The sequence below is a fragment of the Heterodontus francisci genome, chromosome 38, assembly GCF_036365525.1.
Source record: "Heterodontus francisci isolate sHetFra1 chromosome 38, sHetFra1.hap1, whole genome shotgun sequence".
NCBI classification, from domain to species: Eukaryota; Metazoa; Chordata; class Chondrichthyes; order Heterodontiformes; family Heterodontidae; genus Heterodontus; species Heterodontus francisci.
In genome coordinates, this window is record NC_090408.1 from 15,111,627 (window position 1) to 15,128,263 (window position 16,637).

Consider the following 16,637-nt stretch of genomic DNA (forward strand, 5'->3'; position numbering starts at 1 on the left):
CTCTACCTCACCACTACCTGTTTCAATCCTTCTACTACCTCTGTATTGATAGGTTGCTTGTCTGGCATCCAGTCATGGATGAGCTGAAATATCGTCCAAATAGTCATTGGGAAGATCAAAGCCATTGACTTCCGCCTCCACCACAAACTCTGTTCATTAGCCACCAATTCAAATTCCCTCCCTGGCCACTACCTCAGGTTGAACCAGACTGATCAGAAGCTTTGCACCCTATTTGACCCTGAGCTGAGTTTCCGACTCCATACCTTCTCCATCACCAAGACTGTTTACCTTCACTTCTGAAATATCATCTGTCTCATTTCCTGCTGAAACTGTGATTCATGCTTTTTTTTACCTCCAGACTCTACTGCTCCAATGCAGTCTGGGCCAGCCTCATGTCTTTGACACTCCCTAAATTTAAGCTCATCCAAATTTCTGCTGTTCATTTCCTAACTTGCTCCAAAACCTATTCACCCATCAACCCACACTGACAGACCTACATTGACTCCCAGTCCATCAACACCTTGATTTTAAAATTCTCATCCTCATGTTCAAATCCCTTCATGGTTTCACCTTCCCTATCTCTGTAACCTCCTCCAACCCTACAACTCTGAGTTCTATGTGGTCCTCCAATTCTGCCCTTTCGTGCATCCCCCACTTCCTTCACCCCACCATGGTTACCTGTTTCTTCACCTGTCTAAACCCTAAACACTGGAATTCCCTCCCTAAACCTCTCCATCTCTTCACCTCTCTCACCTCCTTTGAGACGGTCCTTGCAACGTACCTCTTTGACCAAGCTTTTGTTCATCCTCCTTTGGCCCAGTGTCCAGTTTTGTCTGATTACACTCCTGTGAAGCCTTGGGACATTCTACTGCATTAAGAGAGCTATGTAAGTACAAGTTGTGACTGATTTTATACTTTTGTTCAATAAAATGTGTGCTCAAATAAAGTTGAAAATGCACGTATTTAAATGTGGTTGGAATTATACATTTAGAATAGACAAAACGAGAAATTTCTGTTTTTTCCCCCTTAAGGTGGATACTATATTCATTACTTCAGTTCCTACAATTGGAATAAAAGGGAACATAATAAATTGGACAAAATGCTTTTGACATATGGTTGTCATGAAGACTGATAACTTGCAGGCATCAGAATGTCACTTGAAGGATGCATGTTACAACCCACCAATTGACAGGTCTGTGGATCTGTTGTCAGAGAATGGACAGAGGCCACAATGTGTGATGGAGGTTTCAGGCAGTAATGGACATCCCCCACCATCAGTAGTCATGACTAGCAGTACTTCTAGGTTCGTTTCTGCAGTTACTAAATACTTTCAGTCTCAGCATGTAGAAAAATGCCTGCCAATTGTTGGAGATTACTATGCGATATAATGTTCCACCCCTGATTTCACTGATGGTAACTGGGTGAATCCCAAACTCACAAGCTTCCAGCCTGTTTTGCAAACCTCGTTTCCCACTGCCATTGAGCTGAATTTTACCAGCCCCTTGACACCATGGGTCTTGGCAGGGAGGCCCATAAATGACACAACCCACAACGGCGAGAAGGCCCCACCGGATATTAGCGGTGGGGCCTTCGTTAAAATATTGAAATTAAATAAACTAAAATGCAGATTAATCTACCTGCCGACAGCAGCTGTTCCATGCTGATTTTACGGCCAACCAGCCACAACGTATGCACCTTCGGAACTCCATTGGAGGAGGGAGGAATAAAATTATCAGGGCGAGAGGGGTGGGGGAACAGGGTAACCACTTTTTATTGGCTGTGGGAATGGTGGGAAGAGGTTGATGGGCAAATGTCACGAGTTTGGTGGGGGGGGGTGGGAAGTTTGCAATGGCAATAGAGTTTATTCAGGGACAGTGGCCCTAAAACAGCCATTTGTTTGGGTTGCGGGAGGGAGGTTGAAAGGGTCTCCAGGTTTCAATAAAATTTTATGAACAAATGTGCACAAATTCTCTTTTAAATATTACAATTTCATCAAAGGGCTGAAAAGCCTTTAGAAATGGCGCCGGCACCTGTGCTGTGGTGCCAGACGCCATTGTCGGGGACACGGTGACCGCCCCCTTTACGTCATCGGGGCGGCCACTCTGCCCCCTCCATTTAAATGAGCCCCTGCACGAAATATCATGTGGGCTCTGCAGCGGCACTTCCGTGTTGGAAGGCCTGGAGCTCGGCGCACTGCGAAAATTCAGCCCAATGTTTGTTCTCTACGGAACATGCAAGAGCTTTGCTGTTATATTGAAAAGACGTACAAATTAATATATTACGATGTAGCCCTCAATTTTTTGCAAAGATACTAAAGGTCATAAAGGTTACTCAGTCAAGAAGGGAGCTCTTAAAAGATACACTGTCATTCTTTTCAAACAAGATATGGGGATGGCAGTTAGAGCACTCTTATCACACGACTTCATGCAGGATGATGAAAAAGATCTAAGGAGGCCTGGCACAGAGATCAGATAGCACCAAGACTGCTTGGACCAGCCTTTCTTCCAGCAGATGCATCCCCTGGCAATAAACAAGGGAAATTGACTCCACAGACTGTTGTGCAGCAAGGAGGCAGTTGTAGAGCTGTGACATCTGGTACAAGAAGACCTGCAGCCAACCTCCTCTGTAAGGTCAGCATTGCCAGTGTCAGTCAAGGAAACATCCTTCAGTCTTCCTGCCTCCACCTCTGTCCAGATTAGCATAGCAATCACATATGGTAGGTCAATTTGTTGTTCACAGGTGTATCAAACCAGTGACTGATTCAGCTGGGACAACAGGGCGGCGCAGTGGTTAGCACCGCAGCCTCACAGCTCTAGCGACCCGGGTTCAATTCTGGGTACTGCCTGTGTGGAGTTTGCAAGTTCTCCCTGTGTCTGCGTGGGTTTTCGCCGGGTGCTCCGGTTTCCTCCCACAGCCAATGACTTGCAGGTTGATAGGTAAATTGGCCATTGTAAATTGCCCCTAGTATAGGTAGGGGAATATCGGGACAGGTAGGGATATGGGATTAGTGTATGTAGTGTAGGATTGGTATAAATGGGTGGTTGATGGTCGGCACAGATTTGGTGGGCCAAAGGGCCTGTTTCAGTGCTGTATCTCTAAATAAATAAATAAATAAAAACCTTCATCGTCTTTTCTGCCTAATAGCAACAGAAAGATTGCAAGTAATATTTCGATATCCTGCTGAGGTAAGCCACCAGCCTCACCTTGCCTGATGCTGCTTGCTCTGCCTGGGCCAGTACTCTCTAGGATGTCCTGCTCTGCTTGGGTGAGAATGATTGAGATTATGCATGGTCTTGTCTGCAGAAGGAGAGGGTGAGCATCTGTTAAAAAGCTTAAGTAAAGATGTGTAGGATTAGCGCATGAGTTAAGAGAGAAGAGGAATGATGATGGGGAGGTGATGAATGTAAAAGCGTTTGGGTAATGTGGAATGAAGAAGTTATGTTGGAAAGAATTGGTGGTTGTTGAAGTAGGATATGAGAGGAGAATGATGCCAGTATGTGATGTGAAGAGAGGAAAGGAAGAGTTGAGTGCATTTGGAATGAGAAAGAGAGGTGTTACAGCCTGCCTTTGTGATTGTATGTTGAAGGATGTGATGGAGGGGAGGCAGTTGCTGAGAGTGGTGGATGAGGGGGTGAAAGGTGTGTTGTAAGGTATATAGAAACAAGAAATGCTGGAAATACTCAGCAGGTCTGACAGCATCTGTGGAGAGAGAAGCAGAGTTAACGTTTCAAGTCAGTGACCCTTCTTCAGAACTGTGTTGTAAGGTGTTGAGAGAGGTGACGATCTGTACTCACCTTTGCTGCTGTGAATCATTGAATCTCTTTCTATAGTGAACCCAGGCCCTGGGTGTGATGCTGGTGGCACTGATCTAACCCGACACCGCCGTCCAGGCATTCTTCTTTCTGACATTAGAGGCGCCCTGGTGGAACAGCTGCTCCCTCATTTACCTCACCACCTCCATTAGGATGCTCAGGGGAGGCTTCTGAAATGTGCCCCAGAAGGGTTGGGGGCAGCACCCCTATGACTTATTCATGTCCTCAAAAACTCTTCATCAGTTCTTTGAGGGTAAATGCAGTCAGAAGATGCAACCTCATATAAAGTCTGCCTCCAGAGTTGCATCGGAAATGGAATTTGTCATGTCGACGAGTTGCCTGATAAGTAAAACAAGCAGTGGTGCAGCCAATCAATCATGTTAAAATGAGGCCTTGGAGCCAAAAATGTCAGTTGGGGGTGGGGGTGCTTGCTGCTCACATGCCCGATTATGCACCCCAAGTGAATATTGGGACTCCTGTAATTGAAGAAGAAATGAATGGCATCTTTATTACTGGAGTGTTTGACACTGGTTTATATTGTTTATTCACCTGTCTTAAAATAATAGAACCAGATGTTACTTCAGAGCCATTCTCAGTCTGGCAGGAATGTATGTTCAGTATATTTTTGTAGAGATGAGAATCGGGTGGCAACAGGTGGTACATTCCAGTAGCCAGTGCAGACAGTAGGGTTCCCTGTTACAATCTCTGGGTCTTACTGCGTTTGTTTAAAAAAGGTGCACTTCAAATCATAAGGGATGTGAGGCCTACTGTGGAGAGTGGTCAGTGACGCTGACCACAACATCCATAACTTTTCTATTAAATCTCTCTGATCTGTGCTACATTAGCCGATCCTCTTGAGTTTTATGGAGGCTAGAGCTAGTTATTAAGAGATTAAATGTGTTTCTACTCCTGATTGCTGTTCAGTGACCATGCTGTGGTAAACAAGTATGGATGTTGGGTGACGACAGGAGAGGATATAATTGCACAAAGATGAGCGGCAGTTCAGATGATTGGTCAGAATATAAAGAACAGCAGAGAATGACTAAAAGGTTAATCAGGAGAAAGAAATTAAGAGTGTGAGAGGAATGTAAAAATGGACAGCAAGAGTTTCTACAAGTATTTAAAAAAGCAAAGAGTAAGTAAAGTGAGTGTTGGTCCTCCAGAGAGTGAGAATTGGGAGTTAATAGTAGATAATAAGGAAATGGCAGATGAAATGAACAAATATTTTGCTTCTGTCTTCACTATCTTGGATACAAAAAACATTCCGGCAATAGCTGTAATTTAGGAGGTGGAAGGAAGAGAGGAAATTGGTGAAATTACAATCACCAGGGAAGCAGTACTGAGCAAACTGATAGAGCTGCGGGCTGACAAGTCCCCGGGTCCTGATGGACTTCATCCTAGGGTCTTAAAAGAGGTGGCTAATGAGGTAGTAGATGCATAGGTGTTAATTTTTCAAAATTCGCTAGATTCTGGAAAGGTTTCATCAGACTGGAAAGTAGCTAATATAAGTGGGAGGGGGGGAGGGGAGGCAGAAAACAGGTAACTATAAGCCAGTTAGCTTGATGTCTGTCATGGGGAAAGTGTTAGAATCGATCATTAAGGAGGTTGTAGCTGGGCATTTAGAAAAACTCAAAGTAATCGGGAATATTCAGCATGGTTTTGTGAAAGGGAACTCGGGTTTAACCAATTTGTTGGAGTTCTTTGAAGGAGTGACATGCCCTGTGGATAAAGGCGAGCCCGTTGACGCACTGTACTTAGCTTTCCAGACGGCATTTGACAAGGTGCAACGTAAAAGGTTATTGCGCAAAGTAGAAATTCATGGCGTAGGGGGTAACATATTAGGATGCATAGAAAATTGACTGGCTGGCAGAAAACAGAGAGTATGCATAAATGGGTCCTTTTCTGATTGGCAGGATATGATGATTGGAGTCCCAAGGGGTTTGTGCTGGGGCCTCAACTTTTTACAATTTAATATCAATGACTTGGGTGAGGGGACTAATGGCATGGTAGCTAAACTTGCAGATGACACAAATAGGTAGGAAAGTATGTTGTGAAGAGGACATAAGGAGCTTGCAGATGGACATAAATAGGTTGAATGAGTGGGCAAAAATCCGGCAGATGAGTATAATGTGGGAAAATCCGGGGTCATAGGAATCTAGGGTGTCCTAGTGCTGGAGTCACAAAATATTAGTATGCAGATAAAGCAAGTAATAAAGAAGGCTAGTGGAATGCTATCCTTTATTACAAGAGGAATTGAAGATAAAAGTAAGGATGTTATGCTTCAGTTATACAGGGCATTGGTGAGACTACATCTCAAATACTGTGTGCAGTTTTGGTCTCCTTATTTAAGGAAGGATGTAAATGTGTTCGAGGCGGTCCAGAGGAGGTTTACTAGATTGATATATATTGCCACACTACCAGAAGAACTTGGAGGCTTTGGAGAGGGTACAGAAGAGGTTTACCAGGATGTTGCCTGGTCTGGAGGGCATTAGCTATGAGGAGAGGTTGGATAAACTCGAATTGTTTTCACTGGAACGACGGAGGTGGAGGGGCGACATGATAGAGGTTTACAAAGTTATGAGTGGCATGGACAGAGTGGATAGTCAGAAGCTATTTCCCAGGGTGGGAGAGTCATTTACTCGGGGACATAGGTTTGAGGTACAAGGGGCAAAGTTTAGAGGGGATGTGCGAGGCAAGTTTTTTACACAGAGGGTGGTGAGTGCCTGGAACACGCTGCCGGGGGAGGTGGTGGAAGCAGATATGATAGCGACATTTAAGAGACATCTTGACAAATATATGAATAGAAAGGGAATAGAGGGATATGGGCCCCGGAAGTGCAGAAGGTGTTAGTTTAGGCTGGCATCAAGATCGGCGCAGGCTTGGAGGGCCGAATGGCCTCTTCCTGTGCTGTACTGTTCTTTGTTCTTTGATACCTGGAATGAGTGAGTAAGGTTGGACAGACTGGGCTTACCAGGAAAGAAATCTTGGGGGTAAAAATCCAATTTTGCATTACGTCTGTGCAAAAACGAGTTATTGTCTTGCACTAATATGTTTGATGTGAAATGAAAGTCTTAAGGGAAGTTGCAATAGAGCAGACAAATTAATGCCTGGAGGCCTTGTTTATGAAAATTCAGATCCAAAGGTATTGGCTCCCATGTTCCAGGCTCAGCAATACTTGGAGATTCTCCATAAAGTAACTCCTACTTCAACTGATATAGTATGATCTTTGTTTGGATTCTTCTAATTGGATGACTTAGTTAAAATGGCCAATCATTTGAGGTCACCTCCCTAAATAACATTAGATCCAGTATGGGCAATCAAATTGAAAAGTCATTGAGCCTGTTACACCAGGTATTTAGTCTTAAGATCCCATGAAACTGTGGATATTCCCTACCCCTCAGGTAGCTTGCAAAGCCATTTAGAATCATTGAATCATAGAGCACGGAAGGAGACTATTTGGCCCATTGTGCCTGTACTGATTTTTTGAAAGATCTATCCAATTAGTCCCACTACTCTGCTCTTTTCTCAGAGCCCTGCAAATTTTTCCCCTTATATATAGTATATATCCAATTCCATTTTGTAAGTTATATTGAATCTGCTTCCACTTCCCTTCCAGATCATAACTTGTTGTGTAAAAAAAAATTCTCTTCCTCTCCCGTCTGGTTACTAACACTTCTGCCAGTGGAAATAGTTTCCCCCTATTTATTTTATCAAAACTCCCCATGTTTATTAAATCTCCCTTAACCTTCTCTGCTCTAAGGAGAACAATCCCAGCTTCTCCAGTCTCTCCTTATAATTGAGGTCTCTTATCCCTGGTACAATTCCAATAAATCTCCTTTGCACATCATATCCTTTCAGAAGTGTGGTGCCCAGAATAACATGCAATTCTCCAATTGATGTTCAACCAGTGATTTATAAAGGTTTTTTAAAGTAACTGCTTGAAAATAATTTCAAATGAATGGCAATCCATTGCATTGGGAATGTGAGGTTGGGGAAGGGGATTAGAAATTGGTCTGCTGAAGGCTACCAAATCGACAGTACATTTTACACAGTCGCCAATTTCCTTTTTCCATTGAATCAGGAGTATTGTAAAACTGGCCATCGATTTACTATCTCCTGTTTTGCCGAAGACTGATTTTATCCCTGAAGTTAATGGAACTGTTGGTGGAAGATACATGCCGAAACATTCAGTGTTCTAAACAAATAGATTGTGAAACCTAAGTCTTAAGTAAAAGATAACAACTATTAGATTTTCTCTCTTCCATTTTGTGCAGTGATATTCCAATCTGTAGAATTTGCCATGAACCTAGTGATAAGGAGAACCTTCTCTCCCCATGTGAGTGCTCTGGGACTTTGGAGACAGTTCATCGCAGTTGCCTGGAGCAATGGCTGGCAGCTTCCTGTTCCAGCCACTGTGAACTATGTCACTTTGAATTTGCTTTGGAGCGAATGCTAAGACCACTAACAGAGGTAAAAGGAACACTGCTGCATTGCTTCTTAAAGAAAAATAGAAAAGACTATAAAATGTGAGAGAATTACTGGCTCAGCAACCTCATATTAATATTAAAGGCTTCGTAACTTGGTGTTTTTTTTTAGAGATACAGCACTGAAACAGGTCCTTCGACCCACCGAGTCTGTGCCGAACATCAACCACCCATTTATACTAATCCTACACTAATCCCACATTCCGACCAAACATCACCACCTGTCCCTATATTTCCCTACCACCTACCTATACTAGTGACAATTTATAATGGCCAATTTACCTATCAACCTGCAAGTCTTTTGGCTTGTGGGAGGAAACCAGAGCACCCGGAGGAAACTTGTGGCTACCTGAACCTTTGTCATGTTTCAGTTGTGTGAGGTTTGCTAGTTGTCATCTGGAATACTGGGTGGAATTTTTATGCTTTGGAGTATGTGCAACATCTTAATGGATGGGAAAGCTCAGACATTGCCTTGGCTGATTGCAGTCATTGCTTCCTTTTAACCAGGCACAAAATGATGGTCATGGAGAAATTTATGATTTACTATCCATTTGACTGAAGGATATTTAATGGAAGTGAAGAGGTCTCATTGATAAGAGCCAAGAAAAATAAACAGGGGAGTAAAAAGATATTTATTGAAATAAAAGATTTTTGGTAAACGAATTTTCTGAAAAGAATTGACTTTTGATAGTCCATTGTTAATCTACTTGTTTTTTTAAATATTTAAGTCTAACTTTGTTGTCTTCCATATAACAAAATGAAAGGTGTAATTGAACAACAGGAAATACTATATGTAGATATGAAGTGTAGACATGTACGTGGGACGTACAGGAGGGAATTGAAAAAGTTAACACTGAAGGCAAAGAGAGGTAAAGAGAAATAATTTGTAGGTAACATTAAATTGAACCCTGAAACATTTTCTAAACATACAAAATGTCAGTGGTTAGCTGAGAAAAAAGTTGGTCCTATTAAGGACCCAAAGGGAAATTTTTACGTCGAGGCAGAAGACATGGCTAAAATACTAAATGAGCACTTTGCATCTGTCTTCGCAAAAGAAGTGAATGATGTGACAGTTACACTAAAAGAGGAGAGGGAAGTTATGGACAGGATAGTAACAAATAGAGAAGACATAAAATGATTAGCATTACTTAAAGTTGGTAAATCACCTGGTCTGAGTGAAATGCATTCTAGGTTGCTGAAAGAAGCAGAGGAATTAGTCACAATCTTTCAATCCTCGTTGGATACAGGAGTAGAACTGGAGGGTTGCTAATGTTATACCATGGTACAAGAAAGAGGAGAGGGATAAGTCAGGGAATTACAGGCTAAACATTGGTGGTGAGAAGTTATTGGAAACCATAATCTCACATTTGGAAAGTCATGGACTAATGAGTGCTAGCATAGACTTCTTAAAGGCAAATCATGTCTGTCTGACTTGGTTCAATTCTTTTATAAGGTAACAGAGAAGGTTGATCAAGGTAGTGCGGTAGATGCATATATGGACTTTCAGAAAGCATTTGATAAAGTGCCTCACAGGAGGCTTGTTGAGAATATGAAATTATGGGGAAAGTGATGGTATGGATACAGAATTGGCTCAGTGACATGAAGCAAAGTGTGGTGGTGGATGGATAGTTTCCAGACTGGGAAGTGGTTTGCAATGGTATTCCCTAAGGGTCAGTTTTAGGTCCATTACTTGTTCCAATTTTTTATAAATTCAGGTATAGGGAGAAGCATTAGAAAGTTTGTAGGTGGTACAAAACTTAGTAAAGTAATAAATAGTGATGAGGGTAGATGCAGACTTCCATATGACATTGACAGGATGGTGAAATGGGCATAAGCATGGCAGATGTGAAGAAGTGTAAAGTGATTCACTATAGGCGGACTAATATAGAAAGACAGTATACTATAAATGGCATAATTTTAAAAGTGTAGATAAACAGAGAGAGCTTGGTATCCATATACACAAATCCTTAAAGTTGGCAGGGCAAGTTGATAAAGTGGTTAAAAAATATGGTTTACTCGTGTTTCTAATATAAAATAAAAGCAAAGAGATCATACTGGAACTTGGTATATCATTGGTTAGGCCTTAGCTGGAGTATTGTGGACAATTCTGAGCACCAAACTTCAGGAAAGATGTAACGGCCTTAGAAAGGGTACAGAGGTAGGCTGTCACCAGGGAAGAGGAACTTCAGTTATGAGGAGAGGTTGGAAAAGTTCGGATTATTCTTCTTGGAAAAAAGATTAAGAGGTGACCTAATAGAAATATTCAAGGTGTTGAGAGGTATTGATAGAATAGATAAAGAAAAGCTATTCACTCTGCTGAGTGGGCCAATAACCAGTGGTCATAGATTTAAAATAATTGGCAAAAGATTTAGCAGGGAGATGGGGATCATTTTTTCACACAGGGAGTTGTCTGGATCTGGACTGAAAAGGTGGTGGAAGCTGATTTCATAAATAAATAAATCAAAAATAAGATTCTTGAGAATGAGGAACTTACAGGTTCATGGCCAAAAAATGTGAGACTAAGCACAACTGCTCTCTCAAAGAGCCAGCACAGACACAACGGGGCAAATGACCTACCACTTAGCTGTAAGTTTTTATGAGTTTGTATGTTTTGTTGATGTAAAGTCTTGTATCCTACATGCAACTGTCACACTTCACAAGCTAAACTTCAAATACTAAACTTCAGATGATAAACTTCAAATGCTTTTTAATAGATCATAATTATCTAGCCATTCTTCAAGTGTAGGAGCCAGATATTTAGAAACAGCTACTCATCTCCAGAAACTTCCCTCAGCAATTAACCTACAATTGCAATCTACAATTGCCCATTGAGACCTCTTCTCCACAAGGAGTGCCTTAAAGGGATAGGGTGCTTTAAACACACCTCTATTTTAGCAGCGAGACGTCATGTGCTCCCTGCTCCAGTCCAGAATATCCAATTTATACTCCTGATGAAGTAGCATCGAGCAGAAGTTTTCAGATGATCTAGTTCTATAAATAATTGACTTGAAAGAATGATTTAGAAAATGTAAATTTTTTTAAATAGGGTGGTAGATTCATAATTTCATTTTTCCACTTGCCACAATCATTCAATGTTTGAGCCCCTGTAAAAACTGAAGTGGCACATTGCCTCGAGTACTTTTTATAGTAGTTTTATTTTAAATCAAATTCTGAGAGTTCAGCATCATGTGAGTCAGCTACCATTATTTATGCTGATCGATCTGCTTTCTGTCATCTGGCAAAAAACTCATGGACCTGGATAAAATTGTTTTCATTGCAAGTGAAACAATTCAAGTCAGTACTAGCTTCTATATTTAACATTATAAGATTTGTCATCACTTCCTGTTTGGCACATGTCTTACACTTCAGGCATTGGAAATTGGCCAATGCAAAGTTCTCTATCAACACTTTTCAAATGTCTGCATTCATCTAAATAAACTCTCTATGCACAAAAAGTTACCAGAACCAAACTGGCTGAAGGCTCTTTCAACCAACAAAGCAAGGGTTGTAATCTCTCGCCTCACTGTCAACTAACTATTCAATAAACTCCCCCGGTGATGACATATTATATCAGTTGAACTTTGTCGCCATAAAAGGGCACATAGCTAATCTGCAGCAGCAGCGTAATGCATGATGTTTCACATGCTAAATGATCTCCTATTCTCATGAAACAATGCATTGTTTCCCTTAAGATGAGCAGCAGCCTGGGAAATTCACAAGTATTTTTTGCAACAGTTGGGCAACAGGCTGGATGGTTGTGAGAATTTGTTACTGATCTGAAAACTGCATAGAACAATCCACATAGCACCAATCACAGAGTATTATAAGCACACTGGTAGCCTGAAAAAGGTAACTTGATACAGATTTTTTTAAACCTATATACATATCCATTTTTCCAGTGGCTCAAGGATCCTGCACAGCAACAGAAGAGGAGGATACTATGTGGAGACATTATTTGTTTTCTTTTCATTACCACCTTGGCCAGTTTGTCGGGCTGGCTGTGTGTCCAAGGAACAGTTGACCATTTTTACTTCAGTAGCAGTATAGAAGCAGTTGGACTTCGTATCCTTTCAGTTGTCCTAATTGCAATTTGCCTATCTGGACCACTGTGAGTATCTTTTATACATGCATGTGCAATTCATTTAGAAGTATATCTCCATACATATAGTACATTCATTCTAGAGCTTAATGTTTTGAGAGCCACTGACACAGGTTTATAGAAGATGCACAAATATCAAATTGCTAAGTCGGAGTTAACAGGACACAACTTACAATTACAAAAATCTACTAAACTTATAATGTGCAAAACTGATTTAAAACCTAATATACCTTTCTTACTTTCGGCTACAGGCTTCTTTTCGATACCACATTCGACTGCTCAAAGAATGGAGACGGACCAACCAGAATGTTAAACTGCTTATTCCAAAATCACAAGGCCTACTTAGCAACCAACCCAATTTTTTGGCTCGAAACTCAAGCATAATTGTTTCTAAAGAGACTATTGTCTAACTTTTTAAAGAACTGCCTTGAATGTTGAAGTGTACTATGCCTGAAAGAGGGAGCAATCTTCTGGATAGTTACAGAAAATAATAAGGATGGATTTTTGTCAGTATGAAGATGGGTGAAGAATGTAGACTAAGCAGTTGAACTGTGACTTTTCAATGAACCCTGCTAGTTTTAACCAGCCTTTCCTCTGCTGTATTTGTATTGATTTGTATCGGGGATTGTTTGCTATTACCATTTAATGGTAACAAAGGCAAAGATGGATGTTAGAATTGGTGGGAAACCATCAGTTCCTTTTTTCTTTAGTGCACCAGTCCATGTTTTCCACCTACCAAAAATGGAAGTGAAATTCTTCATGATTTTTTGAGAATACTTATTTTATTTGATCAAGCTTATTAAGGTGCAGTGAATTCGTTTTCCAAGTGAAGTAATTTTCTCATGGGGGTAATTAAAATGACTAGGTAGGAAGTAGCTTTCCACTGGTGTTAATTTAAATATGGAGCCATTAAATTCTGGCATGATACATGGATTTTGCTGCAACTGGTATGTTGTCTGGCATAGGCTTAGCAATGGTGGGAGGAGCTGTCAGGGACTGCAATGCTCCATTAGACACTAACCACCCATCCACAATTACCTTTGAGGCTTTTAAACAGTTTATTGAATGCTACACACTGGCACTTTAAACAAATGAGCAAAAAGCTGTTTATAAGTCCAATGCACTTCTCAGCTGTGTATTTTCCTTCAAAATGAAAATGTCAACGTTTGCTTGTTTGGATGAATCATAAGCACAGAGGAGGCCAAGTCAAATAAGTTAAATATATAATTTATGTGAACCATACAAGCAACTGATATACAATTGTTAATATTTCATTTTTATCCTGGTTTCAGTTTTCCAAGCTCAATAGTTTGGTGATAACAAAAGAAGAGCTATTTTAGTTTCAATGCCTGTCGTTCTATAAAAGATACTTTCAAAGTCTGGAAATGGTTCACGCTGCTTAATTTCCTAAATTCTTCAGCTAGATTCTAGATGATGGATTAATGACCTTGTCTGCTTTTTGTCCACTTAAGTGATTGCGAAGCCAATGAGGCAAATAAAGTCACATCAAATGAGCACACAGCACTGGGCATTAAATAATTAGCATTGCTTTGCTGTTAAAATTAAATATTGAGAATGGTATCCTGGTTTAAGAATAAAAAAAGTAATGTGATATGTGGACTGGTTTTTTGGTATGTTTGAATAATGTTAACTGGAATGTAAATATACTAGCTATAAGGACAAGGAACAACCCAGAGTAAAAAATACTTAATTGGGGCAGGGCCAATTTCAGTGGAGTGAAAACAGATCTGTCCCAGGTAAATTGGTAAGATTGGCAGGCAAAACGGAACAATGGAGGAGGAGATGGTTCAGGTACAGTTGAGGTACATTCCAAGAGGGGGAAAGATAGGGCAAACAAAGCCAGAGCTCCCTGGATAATGAAAGAGATAGAGAGTAAGATGAAGCAGAAAATGCGGGTGTATGACAGATGTTAGGTTGATAACACACGTGAGAATCAGGCTGAATATAGAAAGTTCAGAGGGGAAGTGAAAAAGGAAAAATTAGAGGCAGAGAAAGAGTAGACAAGAGACTGGCACCGCAAATGAAAAGGAATCTAAAGTCTTCTCTGGGCATATAAATAGTAAAAGGGTCGTAAGAGGATGGGTGGGGCCAATTAGGGATCAAAAACGATCTATGCATAGAGGCAGAGGGCATGGCTGAGGTACCAGATGAGTACTTTTGCATCTGTCTTTGTCAACGAAGAAAATGCTGCCTAAGTCATAATGAAAGAGGAGATAGTTGAGATACTGAATGGGTTAAAAATTGATAAAGAGAAGGTATTAGAAAGTTTGACAGTGTTTAAAGTTGATAAATCACCAGGACTGGATTAGATGCATCAAGGCTACTGAGGGAAGTAAGGTGGAATTTAAGGAGTCACTGGCTATAATCTTCCAATTCTCCTTAGTGGTGCCAGAGGACTGGAGAGTTGCAAATGTTACCATTGTTTAAAAAGGGTGCAAGTATAAACTCAGCAACTGTAGACCAGTCAGTTTAACTTCAGTGGTGGGAAAGCTTTTAGGAACGATAATCCAGGACAAAATGAACACTCTCTTGGACAAGTATGGATTAATTAAGGAAATCCAGCACTGATTTCTTAAAGGCAAATCATGCTTAACTAACTTGATAGAGTTTTTTGATGAGGTAACAGAGAGGGTTGATGAGGGTAATGCAGTTGATAGAATATATATGGATTTCCAAAATGTGTTTGATGAAGTGACACATAAAAGACTTGCCAGAAAACTTGAAGCCCATGGAATAAAAGGGAAAGTGGCAGCATGGATACAAAGTTGGCTGAGTCACTGGAAACAGAGAGTAGTGGTGAAGATAAAAGCAAAATACTACGGATGCTGGGAATCTGAAATAAAAACAAAGTGCTGGAAATACACAGCAGGTCTGGAAGCATCTGTGGAGAGAGAGAAACGGTTACCATTTCAGGTCTGTGATCTTTCATCAGAACGGTAGTAGTGGTGAAGAATTGTTTTTTGAAACTGAAAGACTGAAAGTGTGTGTTCCCTAGAGGTAGGTATGAGGATCATTACTTTTAAAAAAATGAAGTCAAGGGTCCAATTCTAAAGTGGGTGCAGGAACAGAGAGAGCTGGGGGTATATGTATGCAAATCATTGAAGGTGGCAGGGCAGGTTGAAAAAGTGGTTAAAAAGGTTTATGGGATCCTGTGCTTTATAGATAAAGGCACAGAGTACAAAAGTAAGGAAGTTATGATGAACTTTTATTGAACACTGGTTTGATCTCAACTAGAATATTGCGTCCAATTCTGGGCACTGTATTTTAGGAAGAATGTGAAGGCTTTGAAAAGCTGCAGAAAGGTTTTATGAGAAAAAATGAGGGATGAGGGATTTCAGTTACGTGCATAGATTAGAGAAGTTGGTGTGATTCTCCTTACAGAAGAAAAGATTGAGTGTAAATTTGAAGTGCTCAAAATCATGAACAGTCCAGACAGTAGATAAAGAGAAACTGTTTACATTGATGGAAGGGTCAAAAACCAGAGGACACCGTTTTCAAGTTTTTGGCAAAAGAAGCTGTGGTGAAATGACAAACCTTTTTACACAGCGACTGTTTAGGATCTGGAATGCACTACATCAGAGTGTGGTGGAGGCAAATTTCAATCATGACTTTCAGAAAGGAATTGGATAAGCACCTGAAGAGAAAAAGTTTGCAAGGCTACGGGGAAAGGTGAGGGAGTGAGGCTGGCTGAGTTGCTCCTATAGAGAGCCAGGGCGGGCACAATGGGCTGAATGACCTTCTGTGCTGTAATCGTTCTATGATGCTATGTGTTTATTTTCAGTGGGCCATGAATTTAAAATTATGGAAAACTTAAAAACAGTATATCAGATTTTATTGCAGAAGGCCAGGCTATACTTCACCTAATCTGCAGTTCATTCCAAGCAATTTCAAAGCAACCATTCAAGACACTTCTCCTCTGCATCATCTCACTATCCAAGGTGGTCGCTCCACATACATTATGTGCTTTTATATCTATGGGTTCTTGGATGACTGATTCAACAGGGCTGAAACAACTTGAAGCTAAAGCCTGCTACCCATTCGTCAACTAGGCCAAATCCTTTTAAGTCAATCACAAATGGGGAAGAGAGTTGTTGGGGAACTTCAAAACTTTTGGGCAGTTGAGCACTGCTGCAAAGATGATGTAATACATCCTTTAGGAGTGATGCAGTGGTTAGCACCGCAGCCTCACAGCTCCAGCGATCCGGGTTCAGTTCTGGGTAC

General features: G+C 40.9%; 1 protein-coding gene across 1 annotated transcript; it reads left to right on the forward strand.

Annotated features, from left to right (window-relative positions):
- The first annotated feature begins 1,112 nt into the window (after nt 1-1,112).
- zgc:158785 (uncharacterized protein LOC791214 homolog) lies at nt 1,113-12,805 on the forward strand. Its single transcript, XM_068017596.1, is given in 5 exon segments — nt 1,113-1,303; nt 8,087-8,282; nt 12,196-12,391; nt 12,394-12,404; nt 12,647-12,805. Coding segments are annotated over 5 exon segments (753 nt in total).
- The last annotated feature ends 3,832 nt before the right edge of the window (nt 12,806-16,637 follow it).